Genomic DNA, 21,047 nt, shown 5'->3' with positions numbered 1-21,047 from the left:
CACGAAAATACTTTAGGTCATTGTAACTTATACAAGCCTAGTTTTTTAATCTATAAATTTTCTTTTCTTAAAAATAATTTTAAAGAATATATTTTGGTATTCTTTCTCTCCCCCAGCTTCTCTTAGATCTTCTTTGCTTCTCTATCCATCTAACTTTATGTTCTGTCTTTCAAAGAAAAAAGTAACAAAATAAGCACAAAACCAAACAAAGAAGCACCATGGTGTCCATTTGGTGTTAACCGACTACTGAATATGGGGCCTGCCCTGGAGTGTGGTTGATATGTACTCGGTGTCTCTCCATTGAAAAAAGCTGATTCCCCTCTCTGAGTAGCTATTTTTAAAAATAGATTCTTGGTCAAAGTTGGGACTTTGTGCTCACTTCTGCTTTTTGTGCTGGTTTTTTGTCTGGCTTGAATGTGTTCAGGTCTTGTGCATGCTGTCAGTTTGTCTGAGTTTATATGTGCATCATTCTGCTATGTCTGGAAGGTACTGTTTGCTTGAAGTGGTTCCCTGACTTTGGCTATTTGATTCTTCCCACTCTGTTCTTCTACATAGATCCCTGAGCCTGGAGGGGAGGGATTTAATGACGATGATTCATTTGGAGCTGAGTGCTCCAAGATCTCTCACTTTTTGCACATTGTTCAGTTGTGAGTCGCTCTGTTAATTTCCAACTACTGCAAGAAGAAGCTCCTCATGCTCGAGTCTATGGCTATAGCAGTATGCCGTTAGGATTCATGTTATTGCTATGTTCATTTAATTCATTTAGTAAAATACTTGGCTTCATTAACAGTGTCAGACTTGGGTGCCATCACATGGAAGAGTCCTTAAATACAATAAAAGAGAGGTTTAGGTCTTGGTTAGGGTTTCTTTTGCTGTGATAAAACACCATGACCAAAAGCAACCTGGGGAACAATGGGCTTATTTCAGCTCCCAGCTCTGTATCATAGTCCAGTACTGAGGGAAGTCAGGGTAGAAACTCAAACTGGCCATGGATCCGAAGGCAGGATCTGATGCAAAGTGCATGGAGCAATGCTGCTTACTGGTTTGCTCCTTGTGGCTTATTCAGTCTGCCTCTTACAACACCCAGGAACAAAAGCTTCCAAGGCTGAGCCCTCCCAACCAATCATCAGTCAAAAAAATGTACCATTGGCTTTTCCATAGGCAGTCTGGTGGCAGTTTTCCCAGTTGAGGTTTCCTCTTCCAAAATGTGTTGATGTAAAGGTTCACATAAAAGTATCAAAGTTTCTTGGAACTTTGGAACTTCAAACTTCTAAAGTTAACATAAAAGTATCCAACATAGGGCTGGAGAGATGCCTCAGAGGTTAAGAATACTGTCTGTTCTTTCAGAGGTCCTGAGTTCAATTCCCAGCAACCACATGGTGGCTCACAACTATCTATACTGAGATCTAATGCCCTCTTCTGGCAGGCAGGTATACATGCAGGCAAAGTACTGTATACATAATACAAATAAATCTTAAAAAAAAAAAAAAAGTATCCAACATAGTTGTTCCTATTAACTTTGTGCCACTATTGTACCAGGGGGTCTGTTTTACTGATCAGTCCCTATTTTAGGTTGTTGGGATTGTAACTAAATGAGATTGATGGTTACTTTTCAGCTCTTTCAGTGTTCACAGTACCTTTGAACATTATACTGGTCAGCATGAGTGAACATTTACATGGACACCAGTTTCACTTCTCTGTGTTTGATGACATAAGTAAGTTGTATCTTCAGCAATAGGCTATTACTGTCAGGTTGTGGAGGGTAACTCATAGCTTTGTAGTAGCATGTAATGTTTGGGGAGATCTTGTCAGACCCCTTTAGCTAGATTAAAAAGATATAATCCATTTTGGTACTGGGTTGTTGTTTTTTGTTGGTTTGGTAGCATATGATGTCTAGTTGGTTATCCTTTTATATATCTTAGGAAGATTCTACCATGTAGGTTTCCATGTGGCTTTTAAAAAATACATTCAGTGTTAATTATTACCCCATGTTCCATCTTCTACCCTGCCTTTTCCTCCTTCCCCATTTAATCCTATTCTAGTTTTCCCTTTATTCTTTTATGACTCTGTGTTCTATTTCCCTTTCCTTTGAAGATTCCCTCCTCTGTTCCTCCCTCATCATTTTCTAGCTAACCTCTGTGGTTATTCTGAATGAAATATACACACCTGCAAGAGAAAACACTCAGGAGACATCCATTTACCTACATAAAGACATAAATAGTATTCCATTGTGTAAAAGTACCACACAGCAATTGTTTATTATCCATTCATCACCTGATGGACATTGAGGGTGTTTCCCTTCTCTGTCTATTATGAATCTGGCAGCAGTGAACATGGATGAGCAGGTGTTCCTGTAGTAAGACATAGTTCCATTAGGTATATGCCCTAAGGTGGTGGTATAGGTGGATCTTGAGGTAGATCTATTCTCAGCTTCCTGAGGAACTTCCCCACCGGTTTCCACAGTGGCTGTACAAGTTTGCACTCCCAGGAGTAAGTGTTCTTCTTTCTGCAAATCTTCACCACCATCTGTTGTCATTTGTTTTCTTAATCTTGGCTATTCAGACTGGGGTATGATGAAATCTCAAAGTAGTTTTAATTTACATTCCCCTGATGGCTATGGGGGCTGAACATTTTATGTGTTTCTAGGCCATTTGTGTTTCATCTTTTGAGAACTTTCTGGGTAGTTCTATACTCCATTTTTAAATTGAGTTGTTTTCTTCACATTCAGTGTGTTGAGTTCTTTGTATATTCTAGACACTACACCTCTGCCATATGTATAATTCATAAAGAATTTTATTCTTTAAGCTATATACCTCTTTGTTCAGTTGATGGTGTCCTTTGCTATACAGAAGCTTTTCCGATTCATGAGGTTCTGTATATTAATTGTTGCTTTTAATGCCTCCACTGTCAGAGTCTTGTTCAGACAGTCTTTTCCTGTGCGAAGAATTTCAAGACTCGGTCCTACTTTTTCTTTTATCAGATTCAGGCTGTCTTGTGTTCAGGGTCTTGATCCATTTGGAGTTACATTTTATATAGGACAATACTTTTTTCATTCTTCTATATGCAGCTATCCAATTTGATCATCACCATTTGTTAAGATACTGGCTTCTCTCCAGTGTGTATTTATGGTTTTTTTTGGCGTTAGGTTGAGATCTTCAGTTCTATTCCATTGATCAACTTGTCTCTTTTCTTTATTATTGCTGTTCTGTAGTATAATTTCAAATCTGGGATGATAATACTTCCAGCAGTTTATTGTTATTCAGCACTGTTGTAGTTCATTCCCCCCCCCACTCTCTCTCACACACATACACACACAGACACCATGCACTTTCCTGCAGATGTTGTGATTTCATTTCATTTGTCCTTATGGTTGCATAAAATTCTATCATGTATAAGGACCCTATTTTCTTCTATCTGCTCATTTGTTGATGGACATCTAGGATGGTTCAGCTTTCTGGCAATTGTGAATAGTGAAATTATATGTGGTGCATTGACTTATTGAAGACTGATATAACTGGGTCATAGCGTATTTGTATTTTGAAGAATCTCCACATTTCTGTAGTGACTATACTAATTTATGTTTGCACCAGCAGTATATATTGAACAGAAGCAATGGAGAGGATGCCAATACCCCCTTCTTTTTATTTTGCTCCAAGTGTCTTTGAAAGCCAGATTGCCTTGACATGGTTTTGAATTCCACTTTGAGTGAACTTGCTTTAACTGTCAACATGTCCCATAATATACCCTCCACAAGAAAGTATTAAGGGCTTACCAGTTTTAGATTGAAATGACAATGTAATCTAAACCATGTATATTTTTTGACTCAGGTACTCTTGATTTTATTTATTTTTTAATTGAACAATGATGTATATGGTATTTTACCAGCATGTGTGTCTGTGCACCATGTGTATGCCTGGTACCCACAGAGGCTAGAAGAAGGTATGAGAGCTGGAGTTACAACTAGTTGTGAACAACTGTGTGGGTGTTGGGAGCAGAACCTGGGTCCTCTGGGAGAGCAGCCACTGCCTTTAACCAGAGTCATTTTTCCAGCCCTATCATTATCTTTTAAGTGACCAGTAAAATTTGCACTTACGCCTGCTCCATAGGGAGCCCTGGTATTTACTGTTTATCTCCAGGTAATTATCGGTAACATGGCTTAAGGAAGAATTTTCTGTCACCTGGAATAAGAGTTGAAGACTCCAGTTTCACCTTTCTGAACTTACTGGAAGGTGTTCTAAATGTGTGTGGCTTTGTCTTTGTAGACTGAAATCGCCAAGAGATTGAATACCATTTGTGCACAAGTCATCCCATTTCTGTCTCAGGAAGTAAGTAAAATGTTCAGCTGTTAAAGTGCAATTATGCTGCTTCTCTGTTTGCAAATTAGCCAGTTTTAAGATGTTAATTTTACCACGAGGAACAAGTGTGAAGAGAACATCTGTTACATCTGAAGTGTGTCCACCCTGTCATTCTGTCTAAGGCATCTAAGAACAGGCTGCTGGAGGGGTGACAATATCTCAATATCTCAACCCCAAATTATTATTATTATTATTATTATTATTATTATTATTATTATTATTATTATCATTATTATTATCATTATTATTATTATTATTATTTGAAAACTGCAAAGTGACTATTAAGCATAAAGAACATGTGCCCACCCCCACCTTTGTGTGTGTGTGAGAGAGAGAGAGACTATGGCCTGGAACTCATTAGGTAGAACAAGCTGCCCTCAAATTCACAGAGACCTGTCTGCCCCTACCTCCCCAGTGCTTGGATTTAAGGCCTATGCCACCACTCATGGCTGTGCATGTGTTTGAGTAATATGTGCTTGGTATAATTCAGGTTTCCTCTTGTGTTTTCTTGAGCTGACTTGAATGTAACTGCATTGGGGTTAATTTACACGAAAGCAGGGACTTCATTTATATATCAGATTCATTCCATGGAGAGAGTAGATAATAATCATAAGGATTAAATGAGTATTCATGTCATGTAGATTCACAGAGTCATAGACGTTGATATACCACATGGTTTGAGTTTACTTTAACCTTTTCAAAGGAAGTCTTTCATAGGAGCAATTGGAGATCGACTCAGTATTGTGTTTCAGTTTTGCTTTGAAAGTATTATCTTCTTTCCGGGTACAGGGGAATACTAATACGTTTTCAATATATAAAGATAAGCCTGTGGTGATATAGAGGAGGCCCAGCTGCTGGGAGTACTGGAGCTGGCTTCCTGCTGATTTGCTGCCAGCTTCCCATGACCTCGGCTGCTACTGTCCTATCCTCCTCAAATAACTGGCAATATTTTAATTATGTGTAGAGTTGGGGAATGAGCAAGATGAGTTTTCATTCTCTAAATTGAAAGCAGAGCTTGTTTTCTCCTTGGAGTGTAAGACACCTAAAAGCTGAAATAAATAATATGGAGACTTTCCAGTTTTATAAAAAAACAAAACAAAACAAAACTGCTGATGCATCTAGATATTTTAATCAGAGAAATCACAGACTGACGGGTTACATTTTAAGTATCAAGACAGGTGTTTCAATTGTTATGAATGTCTATAAGCTAGCAGAGTCCTCTGTGTCTTGGTCTTTGTAGTATCTAAAGACTGGTCACCGTGCTTGATGTGTTTCTTGTGATATGTACCACCCTGTCAGGAGTTCAGGGGTGACTGAAACCCTTCAAAAATAAAGGGAAGCTCCATTACGTTGTCCTTCCTTTGTGTTCTGTAAAGTGACAGTGCTTGAGGACCTGCCTTTCTGTCTTTGTTGTCAGAATGAACAGGAAAATTCTTAGCTGTTGCTAACACATTTTTTTCTCCTTGTTTTCAAAGCATCAACAACAGGTGGCCCAGGCTGTCGAACGTGCCAAACAGGTGACCATGGCAGAGTTGAATGCCATCATCGGGGTACGTGGCCTACCAGGTCTACCTCCTACAGTGTGTATCACCAGCTTTCATTTCTTTATGGTTTGATAGCATAACACACACACAACTAAGTTTGTGTAACTTAGAGATGACTTATTTGATTAATAGGGGAGGGTGAAAGGGGGGGTTGGGTGTATGTGGAGATATGTAGGGAAAAGGACTTAGTAGGCCAGGGACGATGAGGGGAGGAACACTAGAAGAGAAAGAAATGAACTCTTCTGAATGGAGACAGAAAGAAGTTTATCCTGTGATACTTAAAATCACCCTTGTTGTTAGCCGGGCAGAAGATAGATCACCTTCCAAACACTTTCCTTCCTTCTTTCTGTCAAGTACTGGTCCACCACAGTGAGGTCAGTACAAGATTCTTGAATTATTCTTGCCTTTTGCTTTCTAGGGTACTGGAACCTCTGTGGTTGTTTGATTCTTCTCTTTCTGTGCTTCTTTCATGAATTTTAAAGTGGCATACCAATGAAAAGCTCCCTCGCCAGGGAAGGAGTGTTAATTGTCTGCCCTAGTGCTCTGTGGCCTTTCAGGGTTCACATGTCTGGAGTTTAGCCATCTCTTCTTGCTGGTGAAGTTGGTTTCTCTTGTCAATCACAAGTCATTTGTTCTGCATTAAGGGATCTAGTGAGACAAGCATTCCATCTCTTTCTTTGCTGGAGTTAAACCCCACCCACTGTAGGATTTAAGGTGGTTCTCATGTGCTCTGCCCCTTTTAGATTAAAGGAAAGAAGTAGCTGAAATAGGGGGGGCTTACTTTATTTTATTCATATGTGAGTTCCTCAAATGGATTCAAAATCACTCATTTATCAATTTATGTTAATTGCTTGTGAGAAGATGCCCTGCTGGTCTTTATAGTTCCCTCAGACACTTTGTAATGATAATTAGACATGCTGCTGTAGGGATTAAGAGTGCCATAGTCCAGTGCTGTGACAGACAATGGAACCAGTTAATCTATCAAGGTTTAAAATTACATCCCCACTGGAGATGGGAAAAACACAAGAGCCAAGGAGGATTAAAGAATGAGCCTCAGCTTGAAAACCCTCCTTTCATCAGTTTCTCAATTGCAGATCTGCAGTTGGGGTGCCTGTGGTAAGCTATTGGCAGTCAATTAGGTGAAATAAACTGGGAGGGTGACCTTCATTTCCTTTTAATAGCTTTTTCCTCCGTGAACCAGGGAGCTTCAGTGGATTTTCAGCTTAGATTTTATTCAAGCCGCTTTATTGCACTTGACAGCTTAGCTCTGCATAAACAGTTCCCCCTCCTTCCCCACCCCAGATCTGGGCTCTGTCTTTCTTCTCCTTCTGTATCACATTTTTGACTGTTACTTAGTGGGCTCTCTAATCACATTCAACAAAAAACACAATTATGCCTGCATTTGTCTGCTGCCTTCTCTACCCTTTTCTTGTGTAATGAATTGCTTTATTTCAGAGATCAAATCAAATATTCACTGGCATTTTTGCACGTACCGTGTTTGATTAGAAGAGACTAATCGTGATTGTGCTTGTAGTTGGAGCAAGGAATTTTTTAACCAAATGAATGAGGATGGAAAAGCCTGTTTTGATTAAAAGAAAACATATGCAAAGCAGATCTCAAGGGCCCTGTTCAACTTTGTGGGACATGTTTGTTTTCTGATAGGGCTCTAAATTTTTACATGTAATTTTTCTGGTCTTTCTCTGGCTGTACTGGGGATTGAACCTGGGGCCTCACAAATATTAAGAAAGTACTCCACAAGTGAACTACTTGGCCAGCTATGTGTAGTTTTTCAATAATAAAATGCTGGTCTTTGAGTTCTCAAAGGCACTGCCCAGACCCAGAGATTCTTCCTTGGACCTGCATTTCAAAAGGAGGAAAATGTATTAACCAGCCAGATATCTATAGTTAAGATTTACTTTGAGTACAATCAGAAAGTAAAAATAGTTTATTTCAGAAGGGTGTGTAAATTGCACATTTTATTAACAGCTTTCGCTTAAGAAATATGGTGAGGTTATAAAGGCAGATTAGCTTTGATAGCATCTCAGGTTAGTGAATTGGGCCAAGTGTTAATGCATCATGGTGTGTTCAGCATTTTAGCGTGTGCACTTTTTAATCATCCAAATGGTGAGATCAGTGTATTAATTTATGACAGGCTCTTTGAAAGTTTGCAATGATCAGAAACAGCCCCTATCTTTAGTTTCATGCTGTGGCTTATGCTTGGTTTTTTGCTTGAGAAGAATTGTATACATCCTGCAAGGTTGGAGTAGCATAAAATTGGGCTGACAGTTTAGTGGACCTTTCCAGCCCTTCATTGCACATGCAGTGTGCCAGCCTGTCTGGCCAGAGGGGAGGAAGTGCTGGGAGACTGTTCATGCAGCAGCTGTGCAGAGAAAACGCAGCCTGTTTGATAGCAGCTGTCAGTATTGTTCTGGGATGGGTTAGGGGAGAGAACAATGGGAGAGGCCAAGCTCTTCATCTTCATTGACTTTCAGGCTAAGAAAAGAAAAGGTTTAGACATCTATTTTAAGAGTGAAAGATCATGAAAGAGTACCCTTTAAAATGCAAATGGGATGAAACCCTCACCTTCTCTTTAAGATACATTCAAGGCCCTTATGGTCTGCTTGATTCAGCTAAGGAAATTTTGTTTTAGCAAAGCAGCTTGGGCTTGTCAAGCAAGCCAGACTCTTGGTGAGGTCAGCTTAATTTCTTGGCCCTAAGTACTCTTCCACTAGAGGAGGGGGAAAGTTCTACTTTTTTCTGTCCTTGCTGAGTGAGTGATACCAATTTTTCACCAACATGTAAATGTTCTTCAGTCTAGGAGAAATACTGAAGTTTAATTCTTTTCTATTTGCCTTCATCCATTATCTAAAGTACTAAAATTTAAGGAAGATTTTTCACTTAGTTAATTGTTGGAAAAACTACTCAAATATTTTTGTTACCTTTTTAAAGACAGGGTTTTACTGTATATCTCTGGCATACTTGCAACTAGCAGTGTAGATTGTGCTAGGCTTGAACTCACAAGAAATCCACATGCCTGTACCTCCTGAGTATTATGATTAAGTGTACTGAGGTACCACACCTGGCCTTTTATTGACCTGCTAAAAGCAGTTTTGATAACAAATTTGGTGACTGGCAGAATATTAACTGCAGCACTGCTTTTTGAATCCTGCTTCTCAAAGTCTCTTGCTGCTAATGTGTTCTGCTGTAACAATAAGAAGGATTTTTAATAATTTAAACACAAGTTTGTTTGTTGGTTTGTTTGTTTATTTATTTATTTATTTATTTATTTGTGCTTGTGTGCATACGTACACGCGTGCATGTTGGTTCTCTCTCTTTCCACTGTTCACATGTGTTTCAGGGGGCAGACTCAGGTCACTAAGCTTACAAGTAAGCCCTAACTACTGAGTCCCTTCCCTGGCCAAAAGGATTTTTACTGCAGATTGCCCCTTATATATTTACATTATCCCATCCTATTCTTCCTCTAGCAAACTTTCTCTCTATTCCTTTTCAGATTCATTTCCTCCTTAATTAACTGACTAATTAATTAATTCCCACCACCCCATTCCCCTATCTTCTCTCACACACATACAATGCACTAATACACGTGCAAACACACAAAGTAAACATACTGTGGACTTCATTTCATGTTGCTCATACGTACTTAGGGATGACTACTTGAGATTACTTAACCTACTAAGGAGGTTGTTCCTAGAAAAGATGGATTGTCACTTTTAGCAGCCATTAGTTGTGTTTATTTCTCCATCCAAGGGTGGAGCCGGGTGAGATTTCCCCATTCACATTGAGATGTACAGGTCTTAGGTTAGCCAGTCATACGGTTGAGATTTTATGGATGCAGCTTCCAGTCACACAGCTGTAAAGCTGAGGAAGCATAACAGTGACCAGCCTGGCAAGATAACACCAGGGGTGTAATACTGGCACTTATAGCTTGGCAGTAACCAACACCTACCTAAGCGGACTGAAGGCTTAGTGTATAGGAGAGAATTCATGCCTAATTCTGTAAACCCAAGGTACCTCTGGTCGGTGAGGTTATGGACCTTAGGAGAACCTACCACTGCCACTTTCTAAACCGGTATTGTTTCCCAACTTCATTCAGATATCTGTCTTTATAGTCACTAATAAGAATAGCTCTCACCCCTCTTCAAAAGCCTTTTTTTTTTTTTTTTTTTGCATCAAATGAAGGGCTTTATAATGTACAAAGATTGCTCCAATTGGACCGATTAGTTTCATACACAGACACTGTTAGAAAACACAGCGCATTGTGGGAAAGAAAACTCATTCATTTGAGGCCTTGTTCTTGAAGGTAGAGCCATATGGATTTCTACTGCAACATTTTTTAAAATCTTTATTACTTATTTTATGTGGTTTTTGGGGGAAGGGAACATTGGTTTTTTTTGACACAGGGTTTAACTGTGTAGGCCTGGCTGACCTGGAACTCACTCTGTAGAACAGGTTGCCCTGTAGCGTAAGACATCCACCTGCCTTTGCTGCTGAGCAAGCACAATGGCCCCTCCCACGCCCTTCCTCCCTGAGTGCTGGGATTAAAAGTATGCCACTATCCCCAGCTTAAATTTTTATTTTTGTGTGTATCAGTGTTTTACATGTGTATCTATCACATGTGTGCAGTGCCCAAGGAGGCCAGAAGAGGGCATGGAATTCCTTGGAACTGGAATTACACACAGATGTAATCTGCTGTACTCTGTGGGTGCTGAGAACTGAACTCAGACCTTCTGGAAGAACAGCCAGTGCTCTTAAAAATACTGAGCCACCTCTCTAGCCATTCCCTCCCCCCTTCTTACTTTCTCCAAGACAGTGTTACTGTGTGTGTGTAGCCCTGAGTGTTCTAGAACTCACTCTATAGTTCAGGCTGGTTTTGAACCTGGAGATCTACCTGCCACTGCCTCTGCCTCTGTTAAAAGTGTGTGTCACCATTGCTCAGCAATATTCTTAAACTTCTTTTTCAACTTGTATTTTTATTAAAAATTGAATATAAAATCAGCTGTTCACAGCGTAATGTCCTAGTAGTCAGGTGGCTAATAGCTACCTGAAAGGGGGAACTAGAGACCTCAGGGTGAGCCATGTTCTATTTGAGATTGGAACTAAAACCTGCTTTCAACATATTGAAACTTAATTGATTGGGGTGCAAATAAATACTTACTTTCAGTCAAGTTATATCACAAAAAAATTACTGTGGAAATCCATGTGCTATAAAGCTACTCAAGTTGCATAGAATCATCCCCCCCCCCCCACACACACACACTTCTGTGTGGTGAAATGCATACATTTGAAACCTCTGGCCGGATCACTTATGGCACCTCCATACATCAAGTAATCACATTTCACAAAAAGGGCAGGTGGTTTCTATCACCCGTTAGGTTCTCTGCTTTTTAGTAAACTTTCCGGCTTTGCTGAAGGAAAATAGTTGGGTTTTGAGTGAAAATAATGTAGTATGAAAAACTGAGTGCCATTTTTCTCATTTAAAGGAAATGATTGCATGGTTGTGTATTTTATTTCTAACCACCTGCTCTGTAATTTTCTGTTGTCTATACGCAGGAGATAGATACATTTTAGTGTCCTCATCTGTAGATAACCTATATCTTTATACCTTTTAAGGGGCTGACACCTTGGCTGGAAACCTTCACCCAGCATGGGATCCAACTTTCATGAACTGTAGGTTTCTCTGAGTGCTTGTGGTAGATTTGTGGATGTGGTTGCCCAAGCTCTCGGGTGTGGCCTTGGGTGCATGGTTTCTCTGGGTTGCCAAGCCACCTGTGGCCTTTTCTGAGTTTCTGGTGTGCCCCGAGTGCATTGCCTTAAGACTCAGTAGTGGAGAACTGCTGCTGTTCTCTTCACCAGCTTGTTGCTGCGATACACTGCACAGGCATGTTCCTGACGGGTTAACCCTTCAGCCTTCCGTTTAGCTGGACATACTCTAAAGTTGAGACAGGAGGACAGATGGAGATTACATTTTAGGACAGACTGGTTTTCATACTCAAGAGAAGAGCACCCTCCCATTGTGATTTTAAGGTTGACAGTAGAGATTATCTTTCCTATCCACAAAATGATTTTTTTTGGTAGTGGCCTCATTGCTGACTGTATAAGAAAATTTAAACAATTTTCCACAGCAGTATCTAAACTCCGCCAACTCAGGAAATTTGGGGCTAATCTGGAGAAACTTATTTTTCTTTATAATTTATTTGAATACAATGTAACTTATATTTTATGTACATAACCTATATGAAGACCAGGATAGCTTCAGTTATTGCGTAGATTTGTAAATTCCTCCTTCACTGGCACGCTTACACCTCTCTGTACTTTAAAACAGCTTTGTATAAAACAAAAGAAGCTTAGAATATTGTGCACTTGATAGCTGTGGAATATTTGTGTCTGTGGGATTCCTGTTTATCTTAAGAGGGAAGGGACTTTATGCCTAAAACAATCAGTTGTAGATATGAAAAGTGCTCCACTGTTCCATGAGATGATTGGTTCAAGGATTAGCAAACTGTTGGATTATCCTTCTCCGTTAGCTATAGCTGTCAGATTGTAGTGTGAAATTTAAAGAGGATGAGCTCTATGCAACTAAACCCTGGAAAGCCCATCTTTAATCCAGCCTTAAGTGCCTTTCCCGAAGAGTGGGTATCCTGCTACTTGGAGAAGACCACACAGGTACAATAAATGTGGATCTTCTAGTTTCAAAGACTTAAACCTTCTTAAACTCCAATAGTCTAGGTTTTTAAAATTAAACTTGCAAAGGCAACATTGCATGGAAATCCTACTCTGTTCTGCACAGTCCCCCCATTTCTTTTTCCCTCATAAAACATTCTCACTTTATAGCCCAGGTTGGCCTGCAGCTCAGACCCACCTGCTTCGTCTGCGCTCACACAAGGATTACAGATGTGTGCCACTGCCACATCCGGCTAGAGAAGCATTCTTTCTGTATATCGTGTTTCTCCTGGTTAAGTCAGTTTGATTTTGTTGTTGTTGTTGTTGTTAGTTTTTTGTTTTGTTTTGTTTTATAGAATACTACTTAGTATCTCGCATAGATACGGAACTCTTCTTAGATCATCCACATGTCATTTTCTGGGCCTTTTAGTGCTTTGCTACTTTATCTTTATTGTTTTCAAGTGGCTAGAGAATTCTTCACAGCAGCTTCTTTCTGTTTGTCACGCCTGTTTGTCTCTCTTATGGAGCGACGCCATTCATGTAATAGGTTTTCAGACAGCTCCTATGGTGGCCTTGAGGTCATTACTGCCAAACAGACCTTTCCACTTGATTATGTAGTGAACCAATTTCTTTCTTTCTTCTGTTCCCCAGACCCCCAAGATAGGAACTGAATGTTTTAAAGAACAGAGAACTAGACACTAGGTAAGAACATTCTGTGGAGTTCAGCAGTGCCACTTGTCACAGCTTATCTCCCTTAATAATGTTTACATACATATTGCTAGGATTCAGGCGTGAAGATGCCAGCCAAGTGGATTTCAGTCTAGTTGGGTTAAGTGTGATTTGGTGACATCATTTTTGGGGGGTTTGTAAAATGGGTTAAATTTCTGGATTTGGTGCCTGGTGGCATGACATTTTGCATCCTTACATAGTTGATGTTCTTTCTGGGCAGCTCTGTAGTTATGGGCTCTGTTAACACCTGTGATTTAGAACAAAAATGATAGTGACCACACCACCACTTCAGAGTTCCAAATGCCAGCAACACAGCCAGGCTTGTTACAGTGTGGATTCGAATAGCATGTCTGTTGCTTGACGTGTGTAAGGTTATTTAATTCCTTGTGCGTTTTCAGGATCATTAACTCAGGGTTTGGTGCTTGCTTTCATCTCTCACTCAGCCTGTTCCCACTTCATTCAGTCAGAGCATATTCACCCTTTACATGACTTTCTCTTAGGGATCAGAACACTCCGTGGAAATTTCAGGGTAGCCTCTTTTACAATAGCCTTTTCTTTCTTCCCTTTTGTATTGTTTGAATTTTCAATTTGCTAGTAAGATCAACTTTAGAAAGCAGGTTTTTCTTTTTAAAAATTATTTTTGTAACCAAGGCTGCCACAGAACTCACTATCTAGTGAGGAATAAATTTGATATAATATCTGACCATTCTGTCTTCTCTTGCTATCTTATGATAACAAGTGTGCCTCACCATATCGGGTTTTATGTGGTGCTAGAGATCCATTTAAGCTATATTGCCAGCCTCTTGTTTGTTGTATTTTGAGACAAGTCTTCCTGTGTAGCCCGCGTTGGCATCAGTCTTCTCCTGCCCCAGCCTGCCAGGTGCTGAAAATGTGCCCTGGCTGTCAGACAGCTGTTGTATGCATGGGGTGTGTGTGTGTGTGTGTGTGTGTGTGTGTGTCTGTCTGTCTGTCTGTCTGTCTGTCTGTGTTGGGGTGCCTGCTTCAGTGCTCCAGTGGAGGTCAGAAGACATAGTGTTGATTCTTTCCTCCCCCCCCCCCTTTACATTAACTCTTAGGGTTGAACTTAGCTCACCAGGTTTGCTTACAGTTGCCTTTACCCACTGAGCTTTCTTGACAGCATTCAGATTTTTGCTTTTTTGAAGTGTGACAAGGGACTTGGATCTTGATGACAGTTAATGCTTGAATATTGGAAATCCTGATGTTTTAAATAGCAGTTTGCAGGATCCCTTTGGGGTTAGTGGGTAGAGTCCAGCCATGACCAGTTTTTTCCAGCACCAGGTGGCATTTTGGTCCCAACTTTGTTTGGTGGAGAGCTGCACTGTGCATTGCAGGACATCATCTTCCTCCAGACACAAGAGGCTAATAGCATTTGACTCCCTTTTGTCCAGGTGTCCCTGTCAGGTTGCTCCGTTTGAGAGCTTCTGGTCTCTGTTGATAGCATGGGGAATGTGCTATGTTGAGAAAACAGCGCTCTTCAAAAACATCTTGTATCTGTTCGCACTGCTGGAGATTGAATGAATAGGTCTGAACACAGTAGGCGACCTTCTATCATTGAGCCCTACTTCAGGCTTTAAAATTTTACTTTAAAATGACAGCTGTACAGAATGTTTTTCCTGTGTCTCTATGTGATATAAATCTGTAAGCATTAACTTAAAAGTCCTTATTTTTTTAAGAATTCAATTGCCTGGATAGGAGTTTGAATTATCCCATTCTTGCTGTCAGATTGAAAAAAAAATGACAGATGACATTTGGGTCTGTGGAGGGTAGGTGCATACATTTTTTCTAAATGACAGAACTATTGTTTGGCTGTCTGGCCATGCCAGTATTGTATTTGACCTAAGACACATTTTTAAATGGTGTTGCTGCTTTTTGCTGTGGGAAAGCGTGATATATACCAGATTGTCTCAGGTACTTTATGGAGAGAACATGTTCCTGTAGTAATATGTGGAATGATGTGTGGACTGCCCCTCCAAAGTTAACTTATTTTCATGGGAGCCCCCTATTTAAAAGAAATGCTTTATTTTAGTATAGTATCTACTTTTGGAAGAAAAGCTAATGCTGTGTGTGGGAACTTCTCTTTTACAAGAGTCCTTGAAAGAGGGCAGGCATATAGGAGCAAGCACTGAGGAGTGGGGCAGAGAGAAGCTGTGCTCATGAAGTCTGAGAAAAAGCTTGTATTTGTCACTGCCCTGGGGCTCCATGGTAAAAGTGGATTTGTGACTGAGGACATGGAATTGTGTCATCTCTAGAGCATTCATTCTGGCTGCTCTGGAAGAAAAACACTTGTCTTTGGAGGATGCTGCCGTCTTCCTTGCTCTGTGAATGTGAAATCGACCTTGTTTTTAGGAAGCTGAGAGGGTTTTAGCACTCATGGCTCTGAGCCTGGTGTTATAACTCTTAGCTGTGAGCCCGGGTCTAAGCACTCTCCCGTAGGTGAGCTGTGGCCTTAGCTGGGATAATAAACACGAATGAGTTTCCTTGGCTCAGGAAGCCGAATGAGAGATGCACACTCAGGTTTCTTGGAGCCTGAAGCATCTATATTCTGTGACTTGTCGTTTTGTATCTCAGTGTTACCAATTCATAATATTCTGTGTTTAAGATTGTATAATTTTATCTATAAAATATTTTGTTTAAAGCAAAAAGCCTTTCAAATGTCCTGAGCCAAGGATAGTTGACCCCAGATACCTCTCAGTGACAGACAGCTACTTTTGCAGGGCCTGGAGAAAACAAGACTAGGTAGAAATGGAAGGTCTCTGGGCCCGTTTTTCTATTGTCTATTCCCACTGATAGTCATTACCCCAACTCTTCAGTTTAAACACATATCACTATTTCATAGCTGTGACAAAGGTCATGGTTATGTAAGCTCAGCCTTCTTTCAGTAGTGTATTATGGTCTGCTTTCTAGTTTTGTTTTGTTTTTTTCCCCTTCTGAAAGTTACCTTGGACTCTTTTTTTAGGGAGGTACCTAGTGTGGGTACCTAGATACATGTTCCTCAGCACAAAAATGCTGCCAGCTAAAATCCTGTCTCTGAGGTGCTTCCCCAGTGGCTCTATCTTGCAAGTTTGTGAAGGGGTAGGAGGGCAGTCATGCTGTGGTTGTCTGTTCCGCTCTGTGCAGTCGCTTTCCCTCTAATCAGTGCTGTGCCTAATGACCCAAGGCAGGCTTGTGTTTGCTTCACTGCTTCTCCGAAGCTGGACGTGGCTCGTGCTTGCGACATAATGATAGTAATTGCTAGTAGGGCAGACCTGTTCTTCATCCTCCTTCAAGCACATTTCTTATGGCAGGTGTCTTGATTCTAATTAAGTGCTAATGAGCATGCCTAGCGTACCGCGCTGCTGCTGCTGCTGCTGCTGCCAGCTTCTTTGGTTTTATGTCTCACTGTTGCTGAGCTCTTAGGAGGTGACAGAGCAAGAATTAGTGTCTTTCAGATGACAGCAAGGTGATTTTACATGTAAAGAAACTGTGGTTGTGATCTCAAGTGGAGAATGAGTAATTTATAAATACATTCCAAGAATGTTATTAATGCTGTCTGCTTGGACCTTACCCCTGTTTTCCATTTACCCCTCTAATTAAAACTAATTCTCTTAGAGAGGAGTGGAAGTTTGAAATGAAGGTGGACTCCTAAAGATTTTTTCAGAGGTGGTGGGAGTGGTTGAAAATGTACTGTAAAAATCACTGATTTTCAATGTCTAAGATGTTGCTTTTTGAGGGTAGGAAGTGCATCTGAAAGGGAATTAGACATGAATTTCTGGTGTGGGTGGAAGCTACTAAAATCAGCTGGGAAGAATTCTGTGTTCCACTGTGTCCCACTCAAGAGAGGGCAATAAACAAACAAGCAATTCAGTCCTGAGAAATGAAGAGGAATTAGAATCTTAAGAAGGTTCTAACATTATGTCTTAGAAATAAAGATTTAAGTGTTTTTACTGTCTTATCAAAAATCAGATCTAACCATTGAGATGTAATATGAATAAATTAATAAAATTAAAAAAAAAACAAAAAAGAATTCTATATTGGACAGCTGAGACACAGCCAGATAGATGCCTCAGGGCCATTTCGTACATATTTGTTTGCTTTCACTGTAATACGTGAGAGCACTAGTGTGGTTTCTTATGGACAGGTTTGTAACTTCTGCAATGGATTAGGTGGTAGTTATAAAATGGGCAGTAGTATAGGTATAGGGCTCCTGGGGCCTCTATGTTCCTGCAGTCAGTAGAAAATGCTTCTCTTCTCAAGGTTTCAACCCCTCAGTCTCAGCACTTTGTTCTGTAACATAGAAGCGGTGTATGGGTCTGGGTTTCAGCAATGAGGTTTGGATGAAAGGAATGGCTAAGAGAAGTTGACTGCAAGGTTTCTTCCAGTGGTCAGCCTGCTTCCTAGGCCCATCGTCTCCCTGTGTAGGGTAGTGGGAGGGCAGCTGCAGGGTTTACCGACACTTTCCTCACCATAGTGATCCTCAGCAACTTCCCCAGTACCGTGGAGCTGGGTTGCTTCTGAGAAACGAGGAAGTCATTGCTTCCTTACAGTTCTCAGAGGGCTTGGTGAGTTAAGGACAAAAGCACGTGTTCAAATGCCAGCACTTCTTGCTTCCTGAGTTCAGGCTTCCATCCATGGCATCATTGTGATCTTAATGTTGGGCGAAATGCACTCAGGTCATAAATAGTGTGACTTCTTCACTCTGGGATGCTTGTCATGTATCATGTACCCTGATTAACTGCAGTTAGTTGAGGACATGGGTAGAGCTTAGATTCCGTGACACACTGAAGTTGCTCCTCAGGGCCACGTAGATCTAAATGAGACCCACACATGGATTGTTTAAAGTAGCTGTTCTTGACTCATAGTAACCAAGTTTCATGTCCTGGTTGGTTAGAACAAAAGGGGCAGGTGTAGACTCTAGGGTTGTATTTGGGGATTGGCTGGGGGTAAGTACTAAGGGGCAAAAAAGCCTTTGATGAGTTGAAATCACTAACCTCATTTCCTCTTTCCCACCTCTGTCTCCATTCCCTTCTCTATGTCCAACTTGTGGTTCTTTCTTACCTCTTATTTCTGCTTTTCCCCTGGATGGTTTCTCTATCATCACTTCTACCTCCTCCTCCTCCTTTTCTTTTTCTCCCTCCTGATTGTCCTGTTCCTCTTCCTTCTCTTTCTCCTCTTCCTCCTCCTCTCTTTGTTCCTCCTCTTTTTTACTTCTCTTCCACTTCATTTTCCTCTTCCTCTTCCTCTTCCTCCTCCTCCAACCACTGCCAACAGCAGCAGCAGTTGCAAGCTCAGCATCTCTCTCATGGCCATGGACCCCCCGTACCTCTCACGCCTCACCCTTCAGGACTTCAGCCTCCTGGCATCCCGCCCCTTGGCGGCAGTGCCAGCCTTCTTGCGCTGTCTAGTGCTCTGAGTGGGCAGTCTCACTTGGCAATAAAAGATGACAAGAAGCACCATGATGCCGAGCGCCACAGAGGTGAGAGGCTGGGCAAGCCAGATTAGGCTTTGCTCTCATACTCAGACAGTGCTGCAGAGCTGTGCCTCGCTGTGCAAAGCCCCAGCCCCACACAGAGAGCAAACAGTGAGATAACCAGAGCGGTCGCAGAGCTTTTCGCTGACACTCAGTTCACCCTGCCACTCGGCAAGGTCTGCCTTGGGCAGCTGTGGGTTTTTCCGATCTTGCTAGCCTGCAGGCATCTTGACATCTTAGTAACTGCCTTTTTAATGCCAGTGGCCTGTACCATATTATGGAGAACTGTTAACTGCTTAATTGGGTAATTTTCAAAGAAAGTGATGTCTGTTAAATGGGGCGAAATAAGAAGTTAAATTTGAAAGTGAATGTGTTCAAATGAAAGGCTTGACAGTTGCATCTGTTACTAGTTTTGTAGGCTTTAATCCTAGTATGCATTAAATATTGGGCAAATTGCACTTGACTAATTTTTGGAGAAAAGTAATTTATTCTGTCAAGAAATTAAAAATAGGCTTTGTGTATGGTTAAACTGTAAATCTTATGTTTACAAAATACTGTAATTTTCAGGAAATCACTGTATTAGGAATGTGCAATGACTTATATAAATAAAGCCATTTTTAAAACTGCCTGGGGCCTGTGTTCTAATTATTCCCCCCTTTTTTATTTCTGTTCTTGCCTCTGTGTCTGAACGGGCGTGTCTGTACGTTTCTTGGTAACCTCGGGAGCAGACAGAGAACCGGGCACGGTAAGTACCTCAGCGCCTGCTGTACATGAACACAGACTCACTTGCCTTCCCAAGCTGCCTTTCTTCAAACACAAGCACCAAACAGACACCCCGTGTATGGTCACCTGGGTTGTTTCTTTTTTCTTTTCAAAAGTTGTTTTATTTTATTTTTGTGAGGACTTGTCCTCTCTGCTCCTTTATATATCTGGCCTTTGAGGAGAGGTGCCTATTTTGGAAGTAAAGCTGTTTGCTGTGATTCCTTACTCCTCAAGGTACAGCCCAGACCTGCTTGCAAAATGTGCATTATATGTGGAGTCTAGGTTACATATAGATGAAAAGAATTTTCATTTTTGTCCTAAAAAACAGCCTTGTAGCCACTGCCCATATATGAGTTACTGTTAGTCCCATCTTAAACCATGTTTTCCTTTGTGAATGCATCTTAGTTGCTAGTTTTTCATACCTGTTTTTCTTTGCATATTTATTGTTCAAGTGTAAACTTGATCTTAAAATCTTAAAGCCTTAAGACTACATCTAGTAGTAAATTCTTAAAAACATGGAGCTTTGGAGCCTGGGCTGTGTGTTTATAGAGCTCATCTTTTCACAAGCCTGAATATTTCTACCCTTTCATGTGCTGAATGCTTACATTGTGTACATGGCAGTTAATGTCAGGGAGACACATTTTAAGGATGCAGAACTGGAGCCTGCTCTTTTTAATGAGGGTAGCCTACAGATTCTTCCAGTTTATCCCCATTTCTGAACACAGTAATATTTTGACCATCTTTAAAACATAATTTGAAAGGAAAAAAAAAAAGAGTGAATGAAATGGGTCACTGAATTTTAAATCGGTCTTTCCCTGGCTTTCTTCTTCCTTTTCTTTCTGCCTTTGAGATATGAAGCCTCATCTCCCAGGGCCTCATGCATAGAAGGAAAGTTCTGTATCATGGAGCTTGTTCTGAGTGCTGTTTGTTCATTCATGCCATTCATGCTTCCCCCCACCCCCACCTCCTGGCTCCTGTGAGATGGGTCTCACTGTGTAGCCCTGGGTGCTGAGTCACAGGTTTGTTAAGAATTTAGAAAGATCACACTTTGAGCAGTTCAGAATGCCTTACTACTACCTGTATAGAATAGGTACTGCTCTGAATATTCTCTTTGAGATGGATACTGTTGTGTTCTTGGTTTGGGACTCATCTAGAGGTATGGGGAATTCCTGAAGGAAGACATAGTTAGGTTTTTAATTATGATAGTGTAGGGTTTTTCTAGGAAGGGAAGAAAGTAGACAAAAGCTTTAACTAGGAAATAAAATACCTGACAGGCAGAATATATGTTTGAGTAAATTGGCTTTGATTTATGAAGTAACATTTATATTTTGGTATTTTGGTTTTGTTATAGACTGTCATCATTTCTTCCATGGTCTTTCATTAAAGTACAACATTTTAAGACCCTAGTTTTATACCTGGAAAATCAGCAGAAGAAGTGGTGAAGGACTGTGTTGCATGATTTTCATCTGAATTTATTTTGAGATGAGGCTTTTATGATTTAATGTTCTT

At 40.6% G+C, this 21,047-nt stretch overlaps 1 protein-coding gene across 1 annotated transcript in view; it reads left to right on the top strand.

The window, feature by feature from the left end:
- The window catches only part of LOC127204329 (transducin-like enhancer protein 1), an 86,567-nt gene that overhangs the window by 27,861 nt on the left and 37,659 nt on the right, over positions 1 to 21,047 (top strand). The window contains 4 exon segments of the mRNA XM_051163265.1: positions 4,263 to 4,325; positions 5,831 to 5,905; positions 18,578 to 18,782; positions 19,505 to 19,521. Of these exon segments, the coding sequence (XP_051019222.1) occupies positions 4,263 to 4,325; positions 5,831 to 5,905; positions 18,578 to 18,782; positions 19,505 to 19,521 (360 nt within the window).

The sequence above is a fragment of the Acomys russatus genome, chromosome 2 (genome assembly GCF_903995435.1).
Source record: "Acomys russatus chromosome 2, mAcoRus1.1, whole genome shotgun sequence".
In the NCBI taxonomy this organism is placed as follows: domain Eukaryota; kingdom Metazoa; phylum Chordata; class Mammalia; order Rodentia; family Muridae; genus Acomys; species Acomys russatus.
The sequence above is the reverse complement of the archived record's forward strand: the minus strand, read 5'-3'. Positions and strand labels throughout refer to the sequence as shown.